General features: G+C 44.6%; 1 protein-coding gene across 4 annotated transcripts; it reads left to right on the top strand.

Moving 5' to 3' along the window:
- The first annotated feature begins 765 nt into the window (after positions 1-765).
- WDR86 (WD repeat domain 86) lies at positions 766-23,820 on the top strand. Of its 4 annotated transcripts, none has more exons than XM_014944841.1 (7): positions 766-1,018; positions 1,990-2,303; positions 5,040-5,181; positions 6,758-7,190; positions 15,530-15,665; positions 20,648-20,751; positions 22,393-23,820. In XM_014944841.1, the coding sequence occupies exons 2-7, from the start codon at positions 2,141-2,143 to the stop codon at positions 22,609-22,611; spliced, it is 1,197 nt and encodes a 398-aa protein (XP_014800327.1). In that variant the 5' UTR covers positions 766-1,018; positions 1,990-2,140; the 3' UTR covers positions 22,612-23,820. The 4 variants fall into 4 exon arrangements, with proteins under 4 accessions (XP_014800327.1, XP_014800326.1, XP_014800328.1 ...); XM_014944840.1 differs by lacking the exon at positions 766-1,018 and adding an exon at positions 1,371-1,513; XM_014944842.1 differs by lacking the exon at positions 766-1,018 and adding an exon at positions 1,375-1,466.
- The last annotated feature ends 2,372 nt before the right edge of the window (positions 23,821-26,192 follow it).

The raw sequence follows: 26,192 nt of genomic DNA, 5'->3' as shown, positions 1-26,192 counted from the left end.
GGAGCCGGGCTGATGCCTTCTTAAATGTCGGCGAGTGCGGGGTGAACCCCTGTACTGAACACGATGGTGTGAAATGGAGCCCACGGGCCTGTTTTGAGGCCGGTGATGTGAGACAAAAAGGTGCTTTTCTGATCAAATGGGGCAGGAGCCGGGAGAAGTGGGTTTTGTGGTTTATCCTACCACTGCCGGCATGTTCGTAGCAGCAAATTAGCCCCAGCTGACTGTTTCTTAGGGGGGGTGATCCACTTCAGACCCTGCCGCTGCCTTGCTGGGGGCTCCCAGTCTCCCCATATTGCCTTTCTCTGCCCGGTGGATTCATCTTTTGCAGATTTAATTACACCACGATGGGACAGGACCCTTTTGGCCCATGTTCCCCACAGCTCCCGAGGCAGCAGAGCCCCGCTTTGGAGCAGCTCTACTCCACCATGTCGGAGCCCTTGGCCAGGGGGTTTGGGGCAGCATGAAGCCAGGGGCCCTGCTACCAGCCCAGGTACTGGGAGTGGATGGGAAAAGGGGCTGTATTAACAAGAAATAGCCCAAAAAGCTTTGAGAAGGCTCGGAGAGAGAGAAGGAGTTTGGGGGGGGGTCCCATGGGGGGAGGCTCCTGAGGAGAAGCTTGGTGGGAGCTCGCCCAGGGAGGGGGCCGAGAGGAGGAACAAAAGGCGATGGCTTTCCTCAAAGCCAGCCCCCAGCTCGGCGGCACAAGCCTCTGTGTCCTCCCCCCGGGAGGCACCAGCCTGAGAAGCCGGGGAAGGAAGGCGGCTCCCCGCCGCGGGGCCGGTGCCGCCGGGGAGAGCCCTGAGGCGGCGGGGCCGGCGGGAAGCCCTGAGGGGGCCCAAACGTGCCCCGGGAAGCGCTGCCTCCCCCCGAGGAGAAGCCTCGGGGACTCCGCTGAGGGGGCGGTGGGAGCGTTGTCGGGTTGTTTCGCTCGTAGCGCGGTTACTAAAGGGTCCCCAGCCGGGAAAGACCCTCCCGCCCCTCAGCTCTTCCCCCCTCACCGCCGGGTGGCTGAAGCGAGGTAAGGGGCGGCTTCAGCCCTGAGGAGGCGGGCGGCGGGAGGGGTGGGGGGATGCCTCTTTACCCCCGAAAAGGGGGTTTGCTGCGGGCGGGAGGCCGTCTCGGAGGGGCAGAGCCGCCGGGCACCTCCTGGGAGGACGAGGCGGGGAGCGGTAACCCCGAGGAAGCGGGGCGGGGGGGCGGGTGGGAGGCCGCGGCTGCCCGCCCCGGGGAGGGGGGCTGCGGCGCTTGGAAGCGGCTCCGACACGGAGAGGGAGGTAACGGAGGGAGGGCCGGCGCTGGGGGTGGGGAACCGCCCCGAGGTGGCCTGAGGGGGGCACGGCGGGGGCGGAGGGGAGCCCTTCCCGCCTCCCCGCAGGGCGGAGGCGGCGGCGGGGGGGATCCCGCGTTCGGCCCGGCGCAGGCTCCGGCTTCCCCCCGGCGGGAGGAGGTTCCCCCTTCCCGGGAGGGTGAGTGCGGGATCGTTCCGCCGGAGACGAGCCCGGGCCGTGTCCGAGTAAGAGCCGAGGGCGGAGATGCCGGGGGGCCGTGTGGGAGGGATGGCGGCAGCCGGGGCCGCTGAGGTGATCCTGAGGCGGCCGGGGGAGGAGGAGGAGGCAGGCGGGCCTCGGGGCGTTGGGGGCCGCCTGAGGCCGGGCTTCCCTCGCTCGGAGGCGTCGCCTCTTCAGCGTGTCCCAAGTCAGCCTTGAAATTGCTGAAAAAGAAGGATCGTGCCGGCAGCCTCAGAGCAGGGCACCAGGTAGCGGTACCGCCGCCGTCCGGGCTGGGTCCTCTCCGAGGGGCTGGACGTAACCTCTGTGCCCATGGAGAAGGCACACCAGTGGGGCTGAAGCACCGTCTTCCACAGTGGGGCTTCGGTTCCTAGGGAGAAATGGGCACTCCGTAGCTCCAGCAGACCCCGACTGAGAAAGTGATGTATCTCCGGGAGAGATGAAATGATTTAACGTGCCTTCTTTTGTGTCCCCTCTGCAGCCGTCCGGACTACCCTGATGATTTTTTGGAGTTGAGGTAATGGCTGAGGCTGGTCGGTTGGGAGACGGCTGGAGGCCCAGAGCAATGTCTGGAAGTCGCGCGGTGCCCATGATCTGAACCCGCAGCCTCTGCCTCGGCTGGGAGCGGCGGGATGGGGAACAGTGGCTCGGCCGTGAAGGTCTGCACAGATCACCAAGGAGGCATCAACTGGCTGAGCCTGAGCCCGGACGGGCAGCGCCTGCTGACGGGTAGCGAGGATGGCACTGCAAGGCTCTGGAGCACTGCCGACAGCCAGTGCCACGGCCACTTCCAAGGTACAGTACCTCCTTTTCGCCTACTTTTTGAGCCATGGCACAGGCCACACGGCATGTTCTGGTCTCTTTCGGTCCCTGCGGCCTGCTGGGCAGCCAAAATAATGCTTTTTTTGTTTTGTGTTTTTTTTTTTTTTTTTGAGTATTGGTTACAGTAATGTTAAACAGAAGCTGTTTCAATCGAAAGCAGGTTACCAGCACTACTAAATGCATGGATCCTTTTATCTCAGAGTGTGGAGCTTAGTAGTTTAACTGATGTCCCTTTCCAGAAGTTGTCTGTTTTACACCCTGATGAAACCTGGACTTTTTGCTATTGTCTCTTTATTTTTTTTTAATTCATCCTTTTAATAATTTCATTTCCCAGACAATCTTTATTTAGAACCTCTTGACGCAAAAACCTGGAAAGAAACTTTACTAAATAGGCTGGTTTTTCCCCCCTCATTTCACACATATAAATGTTAATTGCTAGGCTTTCTCATTCCAAATTGATTTTGCATTTTAAACAAAATTTATTACCTTTATACTAACTTCTCAATAATTAAAAAGAAAATAAAACCTCTGTAGGAAGTACAGTCATGCAGGAGTCAGATGTGGACTAAAGATATTTGTATTGTCACTCACTCATATCTTCTTTCTCAATACAGAAAGAAAAGCTCTTAAATTTGGAATTTCTAATCCTTTTTTCTTCCAAATAAGAAATCACATTGCTGTGATTTTTGTTGTAGTTGTTTGTTTGCTTTCTTGCTTGTTTTTAACGATGGAGTATTGTCTTTTTTTCCCCACATCCTGCTATGCTTCTAGCTCCTGGAAAACTCACTGCGTTTGCTTAAGGCTTAGAAATCTCTTTAAACAGCCAATTAACTTTTAACTAGGAAGAGAAATATATTGGATAATATTCAGAATATGCCTGTGTATTGCTAGTGAACTCTAAAGAAGGTTGTCCAGACAGTTTGTGAACAGTCAGTCAAATCAGATAACTGTATGTATTTTATATTGATGTACACACAGTTCTTGCATAAATTTGTATCGTTCAAGCTATAATTACTGATAAACCTGTATCTATAACACAGTTTCAAGCTTCCACCACAGCATAACCAACAGACTTCTATGTTGGCTGCTTTTGACCAGACCTTGTCTGCAACAGGGGACTTTGACATCCTTTGTGTAGCTTGAGTATTATTGATGGTTAAAATCGGACTGACAGGGTTCGATGCAGTAACCGAGATGCTTTTTAGGCCGCCTCAGAGCAGGCTTACATGATGCTGTGAGAAAAATGCTGGTGGTTGAAACCTGTCCCATTTAAGCTGCTTTGTAAAAAGTTTTCACGACAATGTGAGGGTTGGTATAGTTTTGCTTATAGCCCTGGTGATCTGCTTAATTTTTTGACATCTGGTGAATTTGCTTAAGAGGAAGCAAGACGTGTGTTTGTAACGTGGATTCTTTTGAACTACAACAAGGCTTTTGAACTACAGGATTTCTAGTAAAATCTGTTTCTTGCAGTCAGTGAAATGAAGTGTTTTACTGGGCAGTCTGCTTTCCCTCTGTTTTTTTTACCATCTCTTTATTCTACAACATGATTCTGTTTTTCTAATATCTTTGACTGTCCATCTGTCTCTCTTTAATCATGTTTGTCTCTTTTGTATTTTTTTTTCTTTTCTCCTCAAAGAATAGTGTTATTTAAATCACACTAGTGCCCACCAGCTTCAACCAAAGTCCTGGGGCTCTTTTGTGGTAGTTACTTAGGAGGAAACAGTTATGATCTTGAAAGTTTACAGTCTAAACAAAGGGGTGCAAGGTGATATTATCCAAACGATTAGATAGGTGACAACAATTTCACACAAGAGATCTTGGACAAAGCTGGGACTTGAATCCTAAGGTGACTTTTTAAATGCAGTGCATTTAACAATACAATAGAAAAACGACACAACTTGCTAAGCAGCAACAAAATCCTAACCTTGTAATGTTGACTCCTTTTCATGAGTATTACCCTGTTTTTCAGCATGAAATTTTTAGAGTAGCGGTTGTGTCTATTTTTATTGTAAGTGTAGAATCCCAACATACTCTGAATACTGAATAAATAATTGTGCTCTTATTCTTTCTTTCCGTGTCATTTCCTTAAAGATATACTGACATTTTGAAAATTGCTGGCTTTATTTATGTTATTAGTCATAATGGGGAAAGTATGGGTTGACTTTCTACCAGATATGTGTTTTTGCTTGTGTTTCATTGGGCTTGGACAATGAAACTAACTTGCTGATGAATTTCATGTCGTTTCCTTTTCTCATAGTTTCATGCTTTAATTTAGGGCTGGTTTTGTCCTGACAATCAATGGGCTGGGTCGAAATGCTGCCTTTTTTTTTCTGACTTCAGAAGAGGGAAGCAAAAGCATTTCTTTGTTAGAAAATAAGCCATTTTTTTACTGGGTTTAAATTTAATTAGTCTGAGTTTTATTATACTGATACTAATTTAGCTCATGTTTTTATAACACTGTTCAATCTGCCCAATTGGTAGAATTGTTTTTCCACGTAATCCTTGTATCAATGGAGTTTTCTGCTGTTAATTAAAAATGTTGTGTTGATATACAAATCCTTAAATGCGAAAAACATGGTGGTGCATATAAAACTAGAGCTTTTGTCCATTTGTTTGTTATATTTTAGTTTTAGTTAAGGTAAAGAGCCCAAGCAGTCTGTCCTGCTTGCATTGCGCAGTGATGGAATTTATTTCCTTTGTTATTCCTAGGACATGAAAGTTACATCACCTTTTGCCACTTAGAAAATGAGGCTGCCTTCACCTGTAGCGCAGATCATACCATTCGAAAGTGGGACGTGATGACGGGTCAGTGCCTGGCCATTTACCGAGGACACACATCAATTGTTAACAGGTTGGTTCCATGGAGTTCTTCCCTTGTGTTCCTGTAATCTATTATTGTGCATATATTGTCATTTTCCTGCAATTCTCTATTACTACACTAATAAAACGGGTTGTGTAAACCTTTGAGTTCTTGCTACATGTGTTCTGTGCTGTAATGATTAGTTTTCCTAGCAACAGTGCTGACACATCCATAGACAGCAGATAGGAGAGAAATGAAAGGCGCACAGCAGGGGAATTGAATCCAGGGCTAGGAATGAAATTCCAGAAGAAATTATTCAATTGATAACAGATGATTCTGATAAATAGATTTAAAAACATCACGTCAAGCCTTCGTGTCAGAAAGAGGGATAAAGTCAGGGCTTTTTCTGGAATTACTATTCCTGTTTGTGCAAATGAAGTTTAATATTAAACTGATTGTGTGTGACTGATTGGCCTGTTAATTTAAAGTACCTCTTAATAGTTGGACTGGATTTAATTAATGACAAATCGAACATTAAAAGATTGGTGTTCTTTTCATACTTTTTGGTGGGTGGTTTTTTTTGCTCCTTACTAAACTCAAAACACATACAATGTGTAGCTGGATTCTGTAAATAGTTAGGAAGGCTGGCTCTGTCTGAATTTTGGCACTGGCCTGATTTTTGCTTGAATCAGCAAATGGGAAATGTGTTCCCTATTCGTGTGGCTTTGTTGCCAGTTTGAAAGGTTCCAGAGGACCAAACTCAGCTGACAAAGGAGGCAGGTTATGATGTTCCCTATCTCTGTTTTGGAAATACGAACTGTAGAGATTTCTCTATTTTCTCTATTTTCTCTATTTTCTCTATTATATGCTCATGCAGCCACTACTCATTATTTTGGAGGCTCAGTAAGTTGAATTCTTGAGCTGTAATCTCTGATTCACTCTTCAGTTATGTAATAACTGGGGGTGCTCTTGTCTACCTCTTTTGAGATCCTGGGCTAAGAGAAATGAGGTGTCTGGGTTTTTTTCTACACTGTCTTTGTTTGGTGATAGATTATTATCTTCGCATACTGCCACTTACAGTTCAGGTTCTGGAGGTTTGTTTTGGCTTGGTTTTTTTGTTAATTTTAATTCCAAGCTATTTTCATAGGTCAATTTATAAATAGTTGTAAAGAAATGCTGATAAATACTTAACAGAAATGAGTTCTTTAAAAAAAAGCCAACAAACCAACAAAAACCACGACAAACTCTTAGCATATGTAACTTAAGAAAAGTACATAATAGTGCTGCTGGAAAAGATTTTAGAAAAACACAAATGCTCAAAGTTACAGTGCAATAGCTCTAAAATGTCTGCATTGATGTGTACCTGAATAAGAGATCTCAGTTTTAAAAGGAGAAACACCGAAGTGTTTGGTGTGTTTTTGTTTTGTTTTGTTTTGTTTTTAAAAAAAAGAAAACAAGAAGTTCAGGAACAATATGTATTAAACAGGGATGCTGGAATTGGGGTCGTGTATGTTGTGTTCATGCTGCTGTTTTTAAGTTTAGTGTACTTGGCATTGAAATTGTGACCCAAAAATTATTACGTAAAAGGAATGATACTGTTCATATACTCAAACTTTATTTTTTGCAGGATCCTGGTTGCCAAAGACTATCTCTTTAGTGGCTCCTATGACAGGACGGCCCGCTGTTGGAGTGTGGACAAGGAGAAACAAATCCAGGAATTCCGGGGCCATCGGAACTGTGTCCTGACTCTAGCTCACTATTCCTCCAGGGATGTTCTTGAAGAAGAGGAGGAGGAAGAGGAAGAGGAGGAGAAAGTGAGCAGAGACCTCCTGGTGACAGGTAGCACAGACTGCACTGTTAAGGTCTGGTGGGTGTCCAGTGGGCGCTGTTACCAGACTCTGCTGGGACACACTGGGGCTGTCTTATGCCTTATACTTGACGCACCAAACAGGGAGCTGTTTTCTGGCAGCACGGATTATACCATTCGAACGTGGAATATTGTCACTGGTGAGCAGCTGAAAGTGTTCAAAGAGCATCAAGGATCAGTAATTTGCCTAGAGGTAAGATCTTCAAGAGCCGTTCAAGGGGGGGTATCTATATCCTGACTCATGTGGGTCTCCATTTGCTTTTCATTCATAAAGAAGCTCTTCTGAGACAGGTCATAAATGGTGAACTTAAACGTTCACGTAATAACAAAATAATAGTGATCTGTGGTCTTGAGACAACTCTTCTTTCCCTAAAATCCTTTCTGGGACCCTCTTGGCTTCTAGTGCCTAGTCCAGTCTAGCTTCTAGCTCAGTGTCTGTTGAAATCTTCCCAGGTCTTGAAGCTTATGAGTAGGGTGGCTGGAAGGACTGTTCTTCTGAGTAGGGTTGCCTGCATAGATCACCAGAATTTTAAAGAAAAATAACTTGAACTGTTCATTGTGCAAGTAAACAGACAGAGGGTCAGATAACTTAACTTAAAAAGGGGAGGGGAAAAAAATCAGAGTAAACCTTAAAAAAAAATAAATCACTGAAACAGAACAAAAACCCCAAACCAATGCAAAACTGTGGGCAAAAGATAATAGGAAAGCATAAAGCTTTAAAAACCACACAGACATAATTTGAAAAAAGAAAGGGAGAAAGAGATGGCCAAGAGGAGAGAATGGGCAAGGAAAATGGAAAAGAGAAGTAGAACATGGGGAGAGAAATCAGGAAATGATGGGGGGGGGACGTGATCTGAAAAAATATATTGTGTTTTACTATTTGCAGTATTTTTCTGGTGAATGCTGCCAGGTTTGTTAAAGTTGCAGAGGAGAGAAGGAGGTTGGGCAGATGAAGGCAAAGGGGAACTATTGCACAAGTGCTTGTTCTGTACACTTCATTGCCCACCAGAAAATGCTAATGGTATATTTAAAGAAGTTAAACGCTGGTCTGTAACTTAGTTTCAGGTCAGCAAACATTAAATGTTTTTAAATGTGTGTGTCTGAAGTTAATGACTAGTTTTTCTCACTACTCTCCTTGTTTGTGTTTGTCGTCTGTAAGTGCTTTTCCTTTAGAGATGTTGCAGTACGTATTTTTAATAGATGTTTAATAAATAAATGTTGCCTTTGTTTCTAAAGAAGGCAGTCACTGCTGACACCAGCGGACTAAAAACCCGGTAGTACTGAAGGAATTCTATTTTCCTTCAGTTTTAGGGAGGAAGAAAGAAAAACCACACAAAATCATGTTGCCCTGGAGTAATGTTTGTCTTGCTCGGGTAAATTTGCAGTGTTAAAGCTTGTTTTTATGATATTGTGGTAATGTATTTTGAGACTGCTTAAGTAAATCTGTTGCCGTTCTTAGTGTCACGCTATGTTTTGCTGTTTAATTGTAACCCTTCTCCAAGGCACAGATTGGCAACAGCAGAGCTTGCTTTAATTTAATTGGGTTCTTGCTAAAACTGTTACACAAAACTGGCTTGACCCTCTCCCAGAAGCCTGAGAAATTCAATTACACTCTTTGAATGCTCAAGAATGAGCAATGCCTCTCCGCTTGTGAGCACAGAGTTAAACAATGGTTTTAAACAAACAGAACTTCTTGTAGGGGAGAAGAAAAGCAAAACCAATAACATCTATTTGGAAAACCTGAACAATTCAAAGTACACAAGACTGCTGCTGCCAAGACTGTGCTGGCAACGGTCCTGGCCAAATCTTCTTCTAGCTGTGAGTAACTGGTAGCCCCTCGCTTCTCTCCTCACCAGTTGAAGTTTGAGGCTAGAAGAGTCCAGCTGAGGTATATAACTGCCCCCACAGAGAGCATTTAGTTTCTAGGCCTCTAAAACTTATCCCAGCTTACGCAGTCACTGTACTGCTGTTGAATAGCTTTAGGCTGTCGATCTTTCCTAATTCCTCCTTCTTCCTCACTGGGTTCAACACTAGCCCTTCTGTTCCACTTGGCTGCCTCTCAGCACAGCCCACATGGTATTTTCATTCTTTTAGAAAAGGGGTCAATCACCAGAATCCATACAAAGATGTTACAACAGAAGGGAAACTTCCTGAATAGAGGTGTTTAGTTTTTTTTTTTAAAAAATTATTGTTTTCATATAAAAAAAGCTCTTGGAATCTTTTTTTGCCTAGGGCTTATTAGTGACAGTGTTGCAATCTGTGGTAATGAGTTGGGATAGTATTTTTCAAACCATGGGTCAGGGAAGGACTTGGAGGTAGTTGTGGGTTGCTCACAGTAGCCAGCAGACAGTTTTAATTGTTGAGAATAGTTCATTTTCTTCTGGGCAGATGTGAGCTGCTAATTACATCAGATTTTTCACTCCCCTATCCTGGAAGAGCTGAGTTGTTACCAGCAATTAAAGGTAGTTACCTGTTCTCTGGGTGGTATAATGCTTGTGTGGGAATAAAGGGGAAAAAATAAAGACTTATTTTCATTTTATTTATTCAAATAAAGATCCTTAAGGGAGGGTGACCTTTCAAAAAGTTTGAGAAACGCTCAGTGTGATCTCTCATCCTGGACACAGATCAGGAAAAATTTGGATATTGAGACCATATTTTCCCCAACTTTAAAAAGTACTGTTATTAAAAGGAATGCCCCAGGATGTTCTAAACAGCTGCAAATTAGGTCCGGACTGTTCCAGTCTTCTCCCATTACTTTCCAGTAAATACCAATAGTGTTGCTGTAGCAGTGAATGGAAATTCCTGGAGCTTCTTGAAGGAGCATTTTTGGGCAGATATCCATAAAGCACGCCCGTGTTCTCCTCCACCTTCCTGCAGTGCTGGCGTGTGAAAAGCCACAGGTGATGCCACAGGCATGCTCTGGTTTTGAATGTTCCTCAGTTGCTCTGAGATCTTTTAGGTGGTGTTGCCAGCTAGGGTAAGTTAGAGGAGCCTGAAAGCAACTCTAATCTAGCATGGCAGAGCTTTTAGCTTTCCCTTTTCCACCATCCTTGGTGGTCCTGGGTGGTGGAGTGAAAAGGGGGAGCTGCTCAGATATTCCCCAGGGCTTGTCCTGCTGTCCCGGGGTCAGTCTGTTGAAGGTGATTTACCAGCTGAACTGACTGTGTGTGCTTTGCTGTCAAAGTAGTTCTGCTGCAGGTACCAGCTTATTCTAATACCACTCTTCTTGTCCTTCCACTATCTAAATTAGACTGACAAAAGTTTTGCCAGGAGACTTTGTATCTGCAGGAGGAATCATGTCCTGCTGAGGTGCTTTGGTGGCCTTGGCTGCTTCACTCTCACAGTCAGGCTGGGTAACTAGTAGCAGAGTGGCCAGAACTCCTCACTGTTTCTCCTGCAGTGCATGGATAGCTTGGCAGGCTGGGACAGCAGCTGCTTTCAGTGCTCCCTCTTCATATAGCAGCCAACGATGAGACTTTTATAAGAAGTGATGGGGAAAAAAGCAGGGGTGGGCTGAGCATAGTCACACAGCTCAGTGAGTTCTTCCACTTCGAAATTTCAAGCCTGGCTAAAGCCCAGTATTTGCAATTAATAATCAAACATGCATTTTCATTAACGTGACTGCCTGCAGTAGGCTGAATAACCCTGACTTAAATATTTACTTGTGTGTAATTTTTTCTAAATGTCTCCAAAGCAGCTTTGCAAACTGCTCACAAGGATTGCTTTGTCCTTTGCTGATTGTTCTGCCTCTGAGTATTTATCAAGATTGCGCTGCCAAAAGTTGGCAGAGAGAAATGATCCAGCTTGGAATTTAGCTTGGATCCTATAGCAAACATTCTTGCAAGAAAACTCCGTTCTTGCAAAAGGAGTTTTAAATGAACATGAGTGGGCAAGGACTTGCTTCTCGTTTTCCTGCAAAAGATCCTTTGTTTGGAGCATTCTCTTTAGTTGCCTTTTAAATCTGACTAGAAGAAAAGAATGCTTTGAACAAAGCCATTGCCTCAGCTCTGTTTATATGCTTAACTGTTGTGATCACAGGGACAGATTTTATTTTTTTTTCTTGTCATACCAATTAATTAAGTGCACATATTATTTTTTTTTTTGTAATTTGTATTTGTTGCATAATTCATCAGAGGATGAAGATGCGAATTAGAGGAATATGAACACCTGTAGAAAGAAACATGTTTCTGCAGACTTCGTGCTGCAGTAGAGAAGTTGAAAAATGTTCTCTAACAGCCAGACCAGAGAGCTCATTCTAGATGGTTTCTCAGGAAAAAAGAAAAAACAATTTCTTGCCCAGGGGGAGTTCGTTAGCTTGTTAAAATGAATGTGGTTTGAATGGGATCCTGAAAGTCTAACTCGGCTGAAGGCTTACATAGTTGTAACTTGAGATTGGTCCAAGTTGGTGATTTTTAACTTAGAAATGGCTGTGAACAGAAGACCCAGCTGGCAGATGGTAGGAATACGGAGCCCCATGTGAGGGGTAAGATGGCAACGAGAAACGTGGCTCCTGATGTGAACTCATCATGAAGTTCTTGGGAGCCACTCTGAGTCCAATGACCTTCAGGAAAAACATACATCCAAATCTGTTTGCAGAGCCAATTGCCTCTCCTTGGATGAATGTTAAATTGTTTCTTATAGCCAAGGTTAATTGGGAGAGCAAAGCCCATTCCTATAAGGTTGAAATACCTGCTAAACAGCTCTCCTGCAGATATTTTTTGGCATTCAGACAGGTGGAAATTGTCTTAAGCTGCTGCATATATTCAGTTCAGTCCAGCCTTTGGAGCAATAGGGTTGTGATTGTCTTGAAAGACCTACCCTAGGCATGAAAATTATATATTTTTTTTATTTAATTCAAACTGTGGTGTGTCTAGGGGGTACAACCAAGGTCAGAGTTGCCTAAAACTGGCATTTTTAAACAGTGAAGCCTGTAACTACTTCACTGTTTGCAACCTGTATTTTGCTAATGCTGTTACTTTGCTACTCACAAGCAACTCTGACTCAACTTTTTCATGGAATGGCACATCTACAGAACTTTGGCCTGAGGATTAGGACAAGTTTGCTCCATTCATGTGTCTTAGTGTTTCATCTTGTTCAAAGCAAAGTCCCTCAGAGTAATGAGAAAAATTAACAGTCCAGAAATACAGATATCAATGCAGTGGCTTTTTTTTTTTTGTTTGTTGTCTGGCTGAGGCTTTAGAACTGAGCATCTGCCAGCCATCGAGCTCTTAATTCTTTTGAAGCTACTTGGGTTTGAAATGTCCACTCTGCTCGTTAGTGTCTGAGCTGCAGATCTGTTGTGTGTTGTCCGCTCTGCTCCGGGTGTCCTTGCCTTGCCACTCTTTTTTTCTTGTCAGGAGCTGTGTTGGGCAGATAGCCAAAGTGAAGAAAGTGCTCGAAAGGCAGCCAAGGAAAATACAGCTCTGAAAATATCACCGCTTCTCCAGGCACTCGCAGATTAGAATATATAACTGTTCCTACTGATCATTTTTAAACCAAGAGTTGACAGACTTGGGTATATCTGGAAATATCTATTGAGAGAAATTTTACATTTTTCCTTGTAAATCATAAGAAAATTAATTTTTTAAAATAAGAATAGGACTAGCACCTGGGGAATTGAGTATGGGTTTGAAGAGTTTAGACTGGAAAAGCCCAGTAATCATGGACCTGGGGACCTAAGCCACAAGTATTTGCTGAAAATGACTGTGCCTGGATGCCCGTGCACAAGATGGGCACCAGTCTTGGCAGCAGCAGGTTTAGCTCCCACCAAAGCTGCTGTGTGATCTCACATTTTGGTGAAGAAGTCAGTACATTTTTGTCCAGTTCCTGAGAGGGACCTGATCTGCTGAGCTGAACGTGTCAGTGAGGATGTTCAACCCAAGGAACAGCATCTGTGGGTGCTTTTATTCAGCAATATGACAAGGAGGAGGGCAACATACTGTTTTGCCTAGTAGTTTAACAGAACTGGTGGATCTGGGTTAAATGGCCTCTGAGGGTGAGGAGGTTGGAACCTATTTGGAGAATCCCATAACCCCTGGATAGGAGAAGCCAAGCTGGTGTCAGGAAGTTAGCAAAGGTCCTAGAGGGAGAGCCAGCAGAAGGTGACCTAACTGGAAATCAGTGCACTGGGCTGGCAGTCACAGGGGAGCTGTTACAGTTAGATGGTTTTCAATGCAGTCATGACTTAAGAAAAAGGATTACAGGACCCAAGGACCTGTACTGCTGGCTGTTAGGATGCTATCAATTTCAAGTCCTTACTTGGATGGACTTTGGTTGCATTATATCCTGGTTCCCCATCTATAAAGTAGGGAAGGTATTTATTTTGTATTACACAGAGTGTGGGGCCTGTTTAGAAGGTGTTTTGGCTAAGGGAACAGGGTGTGATGATTATTGTTATTTTGATTCAATATAGATATCTGCAGTCTTGCAGTTTAGGCTGGAGTTGTAAACTAGACCTGTGTTTAGTCAAGTGAAGGAGGAGTCATCTCACCTAAATTGATGTAGATGGCTGCAACTAAGAAGGCTGTCCTTGTCAGGGGGAGAAATAGAGAGTTTTAAGGTGTGATGTGCTTCAGGATGAGATGAATCGTGCCCTAGACTGCAGTGACTGTGAGGAGACTTATCTTAGCTGTGGGTATCTGCATCAATTTAGATGAGATGATGCCTGCATCCTATCACTAAAGGCAGATCTGATTTGCAAATTCAACCCGAGCTGATAGCTCTTGATGGGTTTCTCCACTAATAGCTCTTCCGTGCTCTGTGTTTTAAAAATGCCACAGAGCTGAGAGGCTGTGACAGCCGGAGCCTGCCCTGGGTTTTACTGTTGGCTGCTGTGACACCCCGTGGATTGTTTAACCTGTTAGTATTTCTGTTTCCATGCGTGGCTGAGAGTCCTTTGCTGCCACCTGTGCAGCCTGGTGAGGGGGAGGAAGGTGCATAAAAGTATATCAGGCAGCAGCCTGGGCAGCACAGAGGCTTTATTTGAATGAAGGTGGTTGGTGTCAGGCAGCTCTCCGGACCTCTGACTGGGCATCGGAAGCTTTTATGGCTCTTATGATCCTGGTGCTATAAATTACCTGAGTAAGCCCACATCATTTAACACATTTCTATATCTAGCAAATTAGCAAATCTAGGCAAGTTCCACCTTTTCTGTTTCACTTCAGCATTTCTACACCCACCTAAATGTAGAAATGAAGCAGCGTAATGTGATGTACCATTAAGGCAGAGTGGCATTTACCTGCAGGAGGCTAAAACTTAGTGTTTTCCCTTCCTCAGTGAGTGGGTTGGTGCTGCTAGTGAGGTGGCTGAAAAGGAAATGCAATGACTTAGCCAAGAGCCTTGCAGCAGGGTCTCAGCTCAAAGCAACCTCTTCCATTTAGCAGGTGCAACGTGACGATGCTCCTCGTGCCCTTTCAGGTTGAGCCTGGAAATTAAAAATCAGGTTAACTGGATGGCTCTCAGTTTTCCTTAGTGCTGCTGGTCATTCCTTCTCTTTCCTCATTGAGATGTAGTTTGAATGCCATTGCTAGAACAGCTTAAAAGTAATAGGATGTGACATTTCAAAAAACGATGGCTGTTAAAACCTTTGTTAGTGAGATGGACGTAGAATGCAAGATTTTTCTTTGCTCTGTGGAGGGTTTCCCTGTGGAGCTGCCAGGCTTTGGTTAGCTTATTTCTGTGTATTAGCTAGTTTTGTAGTCTTGCACAGGTTGGTTATTCTCCCTCTGTCTCAGTTTCCCAACTGCAGTCCTTCCCTCTGCCATTCTCTGTCCTGTCGCTGTGGAATAAAAACCAACCAACCTCCACCACTAGTGAGTTCACACAGTGTGCAGGGTAATTAGTGTGATGGGGCACCGTTCTTTGGGATTTATAGGCAGAGTTGCTCTAAATGCACAGCAGAGGACACTGATCGAAGACGTTTAGAAACCTTTGTAAGGATAGTTAACTACTTAATTGTTTGGTAACAGTCCAAAAAGACTTGTGGAAATACAGATACAAAACAGTTTCAAGGAAGAGTTAGTGTTTCCAAATATTAACGTTGTGCAGAGTGATCGTGTTAAACCCTTGTTTATTTTGCATAGGATTTTATTTTTAATTTACTTTTTATTGTTACTCAGAATTGTTCTGAAACTTAAAATCTGATGAGAGTTCTTGTCAAATACACTTTGCAGAAACTACGCTGCAGGTTTGGGGTTTTTTTTGAGGCTGTATTAATGTAACTAATGACGAAGTAGGGTTAGCATGGTTCAGCTCACTGAAATCCTGCCTGCTTGCACCAGCAGATGGGCTGAGTTTTTCATCTACTGAAATGTGGGAGCTGTTTTTAAGGCCCAGAAGTCAAAGGGAGAGGCGATCGCGATGAACGCAAGATCGGTTTTGCTCACCATCCCTCTCTTTCAAGGTGTAGCTGTTGCTCTTTGTACCAGGCCTGGTGAGCTGGAAACTGTGACTTTGTGTGAGTCACCTCAGTGCAGTTCTCTCACGAATGTGCCTGAGAGACTATTGCTGATGGTTTTTTTCTCTTCCCTTCAGCTAGTGAATCGGCATTTGTATTCGGGAAGCGCGGACAGGACAGTGAAGTGCTGGTTAGTAGACACTGGGGAGCGAATCCAAACGTACAAGGCTCACAAACACAGCGTTAGCACTTTGAAATACCACGCTGGGATCTGTAAGTTGCCTTTCCTATGTTCAGCAATCCCTTGTCTCCTTTTTGATGTTTGTCTGATGAAAGATTGTTAATAGACAATACTATCATTTTGAAGGCTTGCAAAATTGTCACTTCTCTCAACTCCAGCATGTTTATGTTCAGTATCCAACTTCTGCACTGCTCCACGTGGGAAGGTTAGATCTTCCCTACATTTTCCATCTCCCTCTTCTGGCGAATGAAGAGGTAGTTGTTTTATTTCTGTTACCAGTGGAAGTGGCTGAAATCCTGAGCTGTCTGTGGGCTGGTTGTGCAGTTGTGGTTTAACCTCGCTAGTCTGACGTCTGGCAGTCTGCTTCTGCTGCCTACTCGGGGACAGCAAGTGCTGCTGCTGGATGTGCAGCCCTGTGCCTGCCTCTGCTTCCTTGCAGGTACTGTGTAATGGACTGTCCTAAACCAGAATAACATCTCAGATGCTCACTGCTGCTTTCTAACGGTTAGGCTTCCTGTTCAGACCCTGACCCTGTCCTAAACCAGAATAACATCTCAGATGCAACATCACTGCTGCTTTCTAACAGTTAGGCTTCCTGTTCAGACTCTGACGATCTCCTAGATCCATTCTCCACAAGTTCTTTTCCCTTTATCTGTCCCCTCTCATGTATTTGTTCCTCAAACCACCTTTCTGCAGTAGCCAAGTGTTGCTTGCCTCACTAATGCTTGGGACTCAGTTCCCCTCCTTTCAATACTTCTGTTAATATCTTTGCTTAACTGTCTGTTGTTGACACAACACTATATTCTGACCATGAAACCTCCTCCTTTAAATCCCTCTCCTGGCTGGTTTTCCTTCTGCACGTCATCTGTGCATTTCTGGCTTTGGGTTACAAGACCGTGCCTCTGTTTTTATCAGCCTGAACCTCTCTCAGTGTGTCATCCTGTCTTATCCTGCCACTGATGTTAAACCTGATGTTCCTTCATTTGCTTCCCAAACAAGTAGTTCTCTCCTTCAGGGCAACCGGAATGGCAATGTCCGTCTTAAGCTAATTGAGAAATTCACCATGCTTTTCTGATTTCAATTTCTATACTTCAGCTGTGAAGTGACCATGTAACACCAAATGAATGGTTGCTAGTTGGGCCTTCACATGTCTTTTGGCAGATCATCAGTGTGATGGTGCTAAATGGCTGACAAATGCAAGATGGTACACGTTAGAAGAGAATTCTACCTGCAGAGGCAGATCGGAGTTTAATGAGAGTTGTCTAGCACCATACTAGATATGGCTGGCTGACCGACCACATTTATAATCCTGTAACTGAATTGGCTTGTTAATTATGTTTGGAAATTTAATGTGTAACCAAGCCCATAGGTAGATTTTGATTTTAATCAGGAAGCCTTTATTTTTTTGGTCTTATTTTCAGGATCAGACCCACAGCACTACTTTTCTCTATTAAAATATTTAATTGGAATTTATGGTTAATTTCAGCTCTCCCCACCTATATTGCAGAAATATCCCACTGTCCCCTACCTGTGGGTCATAATTTCTGCCTATTTCAGCTTTTGCAGTTGTCTTAGAAGGCTGAAATGGAAGGGGAAAGGGTCTGAGCTTACGCTGCACCCATAGTTATTGCTCAAAGATGTATGCAGGTAGGGCAGGGGAAATGAACTGGAAGTTTTAATTGAGGGTGAACACTGGCAAACAAAATGCTGATTATTTTGTGTGTGTGTGTGTTTGCCCCCTTTTAATTATAAAGATACAAACCAAAACATTGAATTCATCAAGACTGCCCAAAGGCAGGATGACTTTGCTAAGCTCATGTTGGCCTGATGCAGCGAGGAATCTTCATGTCTGGCTGGGAGATGGAGATACCGTCTCTCCTTCATTAATGAGACCTCCTGAGCTGCATTTTTAAGTGTTGATCCTGCTTCTCATGCAACCAGTGTGGACTTGACCAGACTCTCTAAAACCATCATAAAGAAAATTTGGGCTTAAACCTAAGTTTCATTATCTGATGCCACCCCCACCAGCTCTGCATTTTTCTGTCTCTTTCCCCCTCATCCTACCACCTTGTCCCTGCCATACACATACATTATTTTTCCATAACACTCTTTTTTTTTCTTAAAATGCAGGCCATATTTCTGCATTTAGTCAGACCTGTGAAGAACATCCTGATAGTGTGATAAAAGTGTTCACAGAGTTATTTAAGATCTCATTTTAAATTAAATTCAAAAATACTAAAGGTGTCAAACAGGGAGAATCGAATTGCTCTACTTGAAGGGTAGAAGAAAATGTCATGGGGAAAATATTAGGGACTTGTTTGAATAGAATTTAGACACATTTTAATTCTTGAAAGATGAAATTTCCCCTTAAAAATGAATTTATATACTATGATTGCTTGCATTATTGCAATACATTGATCATTTATTTGCACAGTTATCTAATAGGTTTTTTTCAATCAGAATTACAAAGACATGTTCACTGGATACCAAATGTTGGAGCTAGGGTAGCTTCAAATTCTAGCTGTTCACCTGGGACAGGTCAGCATTGTGTGTTCAGTCTCTGTCTTTCAAAAACGTGGAGAAAATACTTCAATAGAAATGATGGTTTTTAAGGTTTGGTGCATTTGCACCAGCGCAAGAACACGGAAGGAATCTCAGCTGAGAAACGCTAACTTTCAGTTAGAAGATCTTAATTCAGTTGCTTGCTCTCTGATCAATACCCAAAGGCTCGGTGCCCCAAAGAGTTTACAGTCTAAATAAAAAAAAATATAGTAGAAGAATGATAGGAAAAATACATGTGTGTTTCCAAAATGGCTTTATAGTGTACAGGGACTCCAGACAGATCCGAGATCTAAGCTTTAAGTCATCAGAATGTGTTTCTGGTGGCTTTCCTCAGCCTACTTGTGTAATTAATAGCATGGGGAATATTAAAGCTGGTTCTCAACCTAATTTATTTAATGATATTAAGTTGGTTGTTTCTCTCCTATAGTATGTGCACAGTCATTTAAAATTTAATGCAGTTTATGTATTTTCATGTTGCAAAAACTCCAGGGGAACATTAAAAACCTGTTCTCCCTCCCCAAGGGTCTATGAAACTCAAGTAAAAAATAAACATGAATTGTTGATATTTTTTGTTGTTGTTTGTTTCACAGGTGCTGTACAAGTGCATATATTTAAGTGCTAAATCTAGGTTAGATCCACAGCTCTCCTTCGAGATGTGGAGATGCAAAGAGACTTCCTAAATCTAGGGTGACAGTTCAAAAGATGTAAAGGATGTCTGTCAAAAGCAAAATCCTCATAGCAATAGCTGAAGTAAACTGACAGCTGCATACCAAAACCGGCTCTTAATTGGTTCCTACTCTCTGCATGTGTGTAATAGTATTCAGTGATTTCCATTCACTGGAAAAAAAATCTGTACCTTGTTCCCTGCTTTACATAGTTATTACTCATTTGCAGAATGGGACGCGATGCTTTTTCAGGACTGTGTTGGTAATTGAATTTATAGTGGCCCGTATAAAATGACATTGATTTTCCATATCCAGACGTTTCTTGAAGGTGTACCCAGGAAGTACCCAGCCTCCTGCTGTTTCATTTCAAGTTGAAAAGCTGATGGCAGTAGGCAGCCTGCTCTCTCCTCTCTTGTTGTAGTCCTGAATTTACTGCTGTGATAATTTCTTCACCTCTCTTTAGGAATCCAGTGCCTGACTTCTCCCAAAAGATAAGGTTTCTGTTGTCTTCAGACACTTCAGTTTTGTAAAAGTCTGTCCATGGTGGTGGCTTTTGCAAACACATGAAATACAGGGAGCAGTGAATATATTGCTTTTTGCAGTTCTAAAATATTTATCTCTAGATAAACTTGAGGAGTTTGGGTTAAGTGAAGGAAAGTGAGTGTTTACAAAGACAGTTTGTAACCCTTTAAGCACAAATGTGCTCTTTTTGGGGCATATTGCTACGTACATGTAGGGTACATGTAAATATTCAACGCAGTCTTACAGCTTCTGGAGACAGAACTTCTGGGGATCTGATGCAAAGATCCCAAAGTGTTGAGAAATTGTTCTCCAAACATGTTAAGATACCCTAAGGAAACCTGATGAACAGCCAAAATCTCTGGTCGTGCTTTATTTATTTTAAAAATACCCCAACCAAACATCCTCCCCAGCCTCACTCTTGTAGCATGTGTACAACAGACCACATAGAATACAAGAGTTACAGCCAAAACCCTGCGAGAGCTCAGCCACACTGAACTGAGAGATTAGAGCCTGGGCCTTGAATCACTTAAAGGCTCTACTCCTTGCAAAGATCCTAAGCTACAGGATTTAGCTGCAGAAATCTACCACCACTGAAAAGAATTTATAAAGCTGCTTTGTAAAGCTGCCTGCACATGCCACTCAGCTCTGAGGACAGAAGATTTAACTGTGGTATTTCAACAAAGATGGCCTTACCTACTGGTAGTGAGCTTTTGTAGAAAAAGGGGAAAAAACCACTTTAATGAAGCTAAGGCCAAATTCCTATCATTAGTTCGAGAGAGGATAATGCTGTTCCTGTGGTTGGCAGCTTCTGCTGCCTGATGCTGGGTAAGATACTGCAGTACTGGGTGGAAACCTGGAAATAACTATGGTAAAACAAATGGAAGGCTTAGTGGGAGTCCTTAAAACCAGACTTGAGAGAAATTGCCTGCTTAGAATGATTGAATGGTGTTTGGGCAGGGAAATATAACATGGAAAAGAAGAGCAGAAGTAGCTGTTTGAAGTGTGTGTGGAGTGATGTCTGTAGGAACTTCAGGCTTAAGGCAGTTCAGTGTTTTCAAAAATGCAAATGTGTGTTGGGGTCAACGAAATGAAAATGATCTGAACTTGGCTACAACCGAGAAGAGAATCAAGCTTAAAAATTATAAGTCCTGCTCCTTTGAGAACTAATTTTAGGTACATTTAGGTACATTTTTGAACTCATGTGAACTGCCCTTACCTGGCTGCTGACACGTGGCCCCGTGCTGTGCCCTGTGGTTGTGTTGCAGTGTTCACGGGGAGCGGCGATGCCTGCGCGAGAGCTTTCAATTCCAGGAGTGGTGTCCTGCAGAAGATCTTCCGAGGACACAAGTTCATCATCAACTGCATCCAGGTCAGGAAGGGGGTTCTTTGTTGGCATCTCTCGCTTCTGATTGCTCCCTCGTTTGTTCTGTGGGCTGGCTGTTCTGTGTGTCTTGGGTTGGACGTTGTTCTAGGGTAAGATGAAAAGTAACAGGCTTGAATATTTCTTTTGTAATTTTAGACAAACTTGGTAATAATGAGGATAAGTGAAACCACAGAATGAGCCTCCAGAGACAGCCCTAGGGCTGTGATTGGAGGCTTTTCAGGTCAGGTTAGACAAGCAGCCATAAGAAATGAAGCAGATATAACTGATCCTGTGCAGGGGCAGGGAATGGCCTTCAGGACTTCCATTACAAGAGGCTGATGATAAGTGTTTGCAGAGCTCTAGGGGGAAAAGAAGTTTCTGCCTTATCCAAGCAGAATAAAACAAAGCATTATACCCCTACCCCCTGGGCAGGGCATCCCCCAACAGTCCAGCAACTGCTGCCCTCTCTTCTGATCTTAGTGAAGAGCTAGTGGTGCAGCCCTGTATACAAACATTTATATTGCCATCAGGGTCTATTTTTCTGAAGGTATAAAGATGACAAAGAAGCTCTGTATTGATTTCGAATGGAAGAGTCTCTGTCACTGGCTTAAAAAAATTCTAAAAGTTACTGAAATCCCTGAAAAGTTGCTTGCACGTTGTCTAGGCTCAAGCGATACTGGGGTTTAAAAGTTAAGAGGGGAGGAATTAGTAATCCTTGGTGGGAATGCAAAGACCAGTATCATGCAAGGAATCCTGGGGGGAAGAGTTTGAATCCTTGGATGCTTTGTGCTCTTCGGAGTCCACGTCTCCAGGCTGACAGTTGAAAGAAAAAGAGAGAGGAGATAAAATTCCTTTTGGAAAGTGTACAGGGCAAAAAATCCTGGGAAGAGAGAGGACTGAGAAGGGGTGACTTTAATATGATCTTGGGCACGTGAGCGTGGGGTGAGGGGGCTGTGGTTGTGGGGTGGGTCACGCTGCCGGGGGATGCTCGCTATCGGGAGCAGCCTGCGAGTGGGGGACAGGCTGATGCAGGAGGGGGAGGACCATCAAGACCAACGTCTGGCTTCTGGGGCAGAGGGAGGACAATTTGGAACATCACCAACAGCAGCAAAAATGTTTCGTGAAGGAAATGAAACCACAGGAGGGAATCAAGGTTAAATTAGCGCAGGTTTGGAAGAACAGCAAACTTTGAATAAGGAGTCATACCTATAACTTACTGCAAAGGAAGATGGAAGTGAGAAGGAAGCATTCCTGGACCCCCCACCACCCACTGATGCCCATTTTGGTGCTTCTTTAAGCCTCATCTTCAAAACCAGCTGTCTGAAACCAGCACAGAAATTCCCAGCTCCAGCCTACTCTGACATTGAGTTTAGTTTCCCGTTGCTTTTCTAGTGGGTTTAGGTTATAAATAACTCTTGCTGTTTATATTTTATGGCTCTGTGAAGTGGCTGAGAAATGAGTCCTGACTTGGTAATGTCTCAACCCACTTCAGCAGCTTTTGTGATAATTTATACCGGCTCTTCCAGGGAACCATCAGGCCCTAAGTGTTCCCATCAAGCTGTGTTTGCTGGGATTTTTTGACAGTTTGATGGTGCCAGTTCCTGAGCTGTGGGGTTTGGTATTAAGTTGTGACCCTGTTGTTCCCAGATCCACAACGAGTTGCTCTACACGGCTTCCCACGACGGCACGCTGAGGATTTGGGACATCCGGGGGATATGCAAGAGAAACAAGCGGCGTTTGAAGAAGGAGAGGTCTGCCCAGGGCAGGAGCTCTCAGAAGGGAAGTCTCTCTCGTCTCTTCAACAACAAAGTCGGGTGTATGGTACAGCAAGAAAACGGGGAACACGAGGCCGTTGAACTCATGTGACTGCCCAGAAGAGGCTTTCCAGCAGTTACCAAAGCTGAACCTTTTGTTTTCTGCACCACTGTGTCCCTGTAAACCAGAACTTGGAAAGAGATGGGAAATGGCTTTGCTTGAAGCTCTTTTTGAGGAGCCAGGATTCTCTGTGACTGTCAGATGGACCCGAGGCAGATCTTGTCACCGCAGGTGCCTCTCAGCTGAGCAGTACTGGGGTTGGGAGGGACTGCGGTGGGCTTGGGGTGAGGTACCTCTTATTTTCACTTCCCTCTGGCACAGAGATACCGCACCCTCCTGCCTCTCTGGTATCCAATGAGAAATGTTTTCTCCTGTTCCTGTTGCCTGCTCACGTGCCCCCTGTGCGGCAGAATACCTGCAGCACCACCCCACCTTCCGTTGTCACAGCTGACCTTCAGGTCCTTTTTTTGCTGATCAGCCCAACTGAGGCAGGAGGGTAAGGCTCAGCGGGAGGAGGTTAAGGCAGACTGGATACCTCTCTGGGAAGTTGGGAGTAGTAGGACAGAGATTAATTTAACTATTTTTTTTTTTAACAAAGTGTAAGCTAGAGAGCAATCTAAACCTCAGACCTTTTGTACCAAGGTCAGCTGTTTGCTGAGGCACAGCAGTTGTCCTCCTCCCAGCAGCCTAGCGGGTTCTTTCCTTACCTTTTATGATCTCACGCTTCAGCACAGGAGCCATCAAGGGCTTCATGTGTGTCTTCTGTGTGCTTCCAGCTGCCTGCTTGCCCCCAGGACAGAGGCTCCTGATGGGCTCCTGGGAAAGGGCTGGTTCACTGAGCACCAGGTCCATGGTGGTGACTCCACCACCTCTCCGGGCAGCCTGGCCCATGGCCCGACTGTCCCCATGGGGAAAGGTTTTCCTCATATCCACTGGGAATGTCAAATTGTGTTTTTTTCAGGGGAGAGGAGAGAAAAATGAGAAGATTTATCAGTTGGGCTGTGTCTGGCCATGGTTTGTCAGGCTGTTAGTCCCATGGGAGAGGCAGTCAAACTCCAGAGAAGTTCTCCCGATCTTTTTCCAGGTTCATCCCCCTCTGATAACCACTGAGCCATGAATAAACAAGGGTTCTTATATTTTTCTATTTGCAGATATATCTCTTTGTAGAAGCAGTATGAAACTATCTAACCACATGTTTTTATGTCTTTATTTATTCTGTACTACAGCAAGATAAAAATGCTGTATTTTTTTTTTTTTTTTTTTTTTAGAATGGACCAATAAACATGTGGCATCTACAGACAACTAACGGCCTAGTTTGCATTTTCTTCTCATTTAGCGGGGATGGGGCTGGAAGGGGTGGAATATGGAAAAAAGAAAATAAATGTATATTTTCAGAAACATTTCTGGGGCCAGAGCTGAAGAAGTGATGAGCCCCAAACCAAAGCCTGGTCTTAACAGACAGCATGGACAATGATGAACCAGCCCTTGCCGTGGTGGCACCAAGACCCCCTACTCTTACACCAAAGCCCGTTGTGTCACCGCTGCCAGGTACCTGCTGCCTCTCCTGCTGAGCAGCTTTGTTAGCTCTTACCTGCCAGGTTTCCACATCTAGTAGGAAACAGCATTTTAATTATGTTAAATGCCTACCAGGAGAGACTAATTTGGAAGATCATCTGCATAGTGTAGACTTCACCCCACCATAACTTCTCTGTCCTGTACCTACTGGCCCTGTGGGAAATGATAATGAGATGGTGGCTTTTGGTTGCTGGGGTGATGGCTTGCAATGCAGCTAATTTTATCTGTATTTCAGTAATATTTAGTCGTATTTCCTGCCTTTAGCAATCTGGAGTTGTACGGATGGGCTGGGCTATACGTTTTGTTTAACATACTGCACGCAAAGTTTTAGAGCTGGGAGTTTATCTGGCCATACAGCAGCTCTGCGTGGAATTAACAAATGGATTTAACAGCCATAGATCTTGTAAAGAGTGGAATTAATGAGTCGTTACCACATCTGCCTGGTGCTAAACAGACCCGTGTCTTCAAAGACATGGCCAAAATTCACTTACAACTTCCAGCCTGCGGCTCCCTTAGCACCACGCACACAGTTACTGGGGGGGTGTCAGTGCTGGCAGGATGACATCATCCAGGACTGGCTTTTGGGACAAGCACTACATGTTATGATGCTAATATTAAACTCCCCAAGGACCAATGGTCACTTCTTGTCACTGCCAGTTTGCCATGAAGCCCCTTCAAAGCAGGGGAACCACTGCCCATACAGCCCAAGGCTGCCCTTAGGTCAGCATAAGGTAACACCAGCAGGTTCAGGAGCCCCTCTGGCTGAAGGGAGGAAGGAATAAATTTGTCCCACTTCTTTAAAACAACATCCATCACTTTATATGTTTCAGTTCTTTTGCATATTCTAGTTTTACCTTTTGTCTGATGGTTCCTCAGTGCTCTCCTATGGAGAAAGAGGATGTGATGGTTGCTGGGGCTGGTTTTTCTCCTCAGAAGATGGTATCCCCCTCCCAGGAGGCTGAAGCAACACAAAACCACTCAACTTTTGTGGCACTTGCCTTCATCACAGAATGATATGGGGTGGAAGGAACCTCTGGAGATCATCTAGTCCAACCCCCCTGCCAGAGCAGGTCCCACAGGAACTTGTCCAGGCGGGTTTTGAATGTCTCCAGAGAAGGAGACTCCACCACCTCCCTGGGCAGCCTCTTCCAGGGCTCTGCCACCCTCAATGTGAAGAAGTTCCTCCTCATGTTTGGGTGGAACTTCTTATATTCAAGTTTGTGCCCATTTCCTCTTGTCCTGTCACGGGGCTCCACTGAAAAAAGGCAAGCCCCGTCCTCTTGGCATCTTCCCTTTAAGTGTTTCAGGCATTGATCAGATCCCCCCTCAGCCTTCTCTTCTCCAGACCAAAAAGACCCAAGTCCCTCAGCCTCTTGGCATAAGGGAGATGCTCCAGGCCCCTCATCATCTTTGCAGCCCTCTGCTGTCCCCTCTCCAGCAGTTCCCTGTCCTTCTTGAACTGGGGAGCCCAGAACTGGACACAGAACTCCAGATGCAGAACTACAAGTAATTCCTTAACAGTATAATCACTCCCTGCCTTTTGCTGTCCTGGGATAAGGGAGCCAGGGAAAAAGAAAACGCACTTGTGCAGCCTGTGAAGTCCACGCAGTGGAGCGGGGCAGGTATTTTGCAGGCCAAGGGCTGAGATGGTGCTCACCCTGACTAAGTTGAAGCCCAAATTCCCCATGGTACGTGCTGGGTCTCCAGAGGGAAGGTCCCCTCTCCGGCGGCGGCGGAGCCTAGCTCTGGGCTGGGGTCTCCGAGCTGGGATCTCTGGGCTGGGGTCTCCGAGCTGGGATCTCTGCCCCTTCCCCTGCGCCCACCGCGCCGGGAGCAGACGGGGCTGGAGCGCCCTCTGCCGTCAGACTGCCGCCATGGCAAGGAAATAATACACAGATTTTTAAGAAAAGCTGACAATCAGGGGAACTTCTGTTCCCAGCAGAGAAGGGGATGTTATAAAACACACTAACCCCTCCCTCCTCCCCAAATATTTCTCCAGAACACCGAAGCTGGGTACAACTACAAGACAGTGCCTGAGCCAAGATTTGTTCAACAAC

Source organism: Calidris pugnax, unplaced genomic scaffold (genome assembly GCF_001431845.1).
Source record: "Calidris pugnax isolate Ruff unplaced genomic scaffold, ASM143184v1 scaffold54, whole genome shotgun sequence".
In the NCBI taxonomy this organism is placed as follows: domain Eukaryota; kingdom Metazoa; phylum Chordata; class Aves; order Charadriiformes; family Scolopacidae; genus Calidris; species Calidris pugnax.
This window is presented reverse-complemented; position numbering and strand designations above follow the sequence as displayed.

What these genes read in the sequence shown, in the direction of transcription:
- WDR86 (XM_014944841.1), top strand. Translation starts at nt 2,141, where the DNA reads ATGGGGAACAGTGGCTCGGCCGTGAAGGTCTGCACAGATCACCAAGGA. An exon ending in CACACATCAATTGTTAACAG is followed by an intron (nt 5,182 to 6,757) that starts GTTGGTTCCATG and finishes TATTTTTTGCAG; the next exon opens with GATCCTGGTTGCCAAAGACT. An exon ending in GATCAGTAATTTGCCTAGAG is followed by an intron (nt 7,191 to 15,529) that starts GTAAGATCTTCA and finishes TCTTCCCTTCAG; the next exon opens with CTAGTGAATCGGCATTTGTA.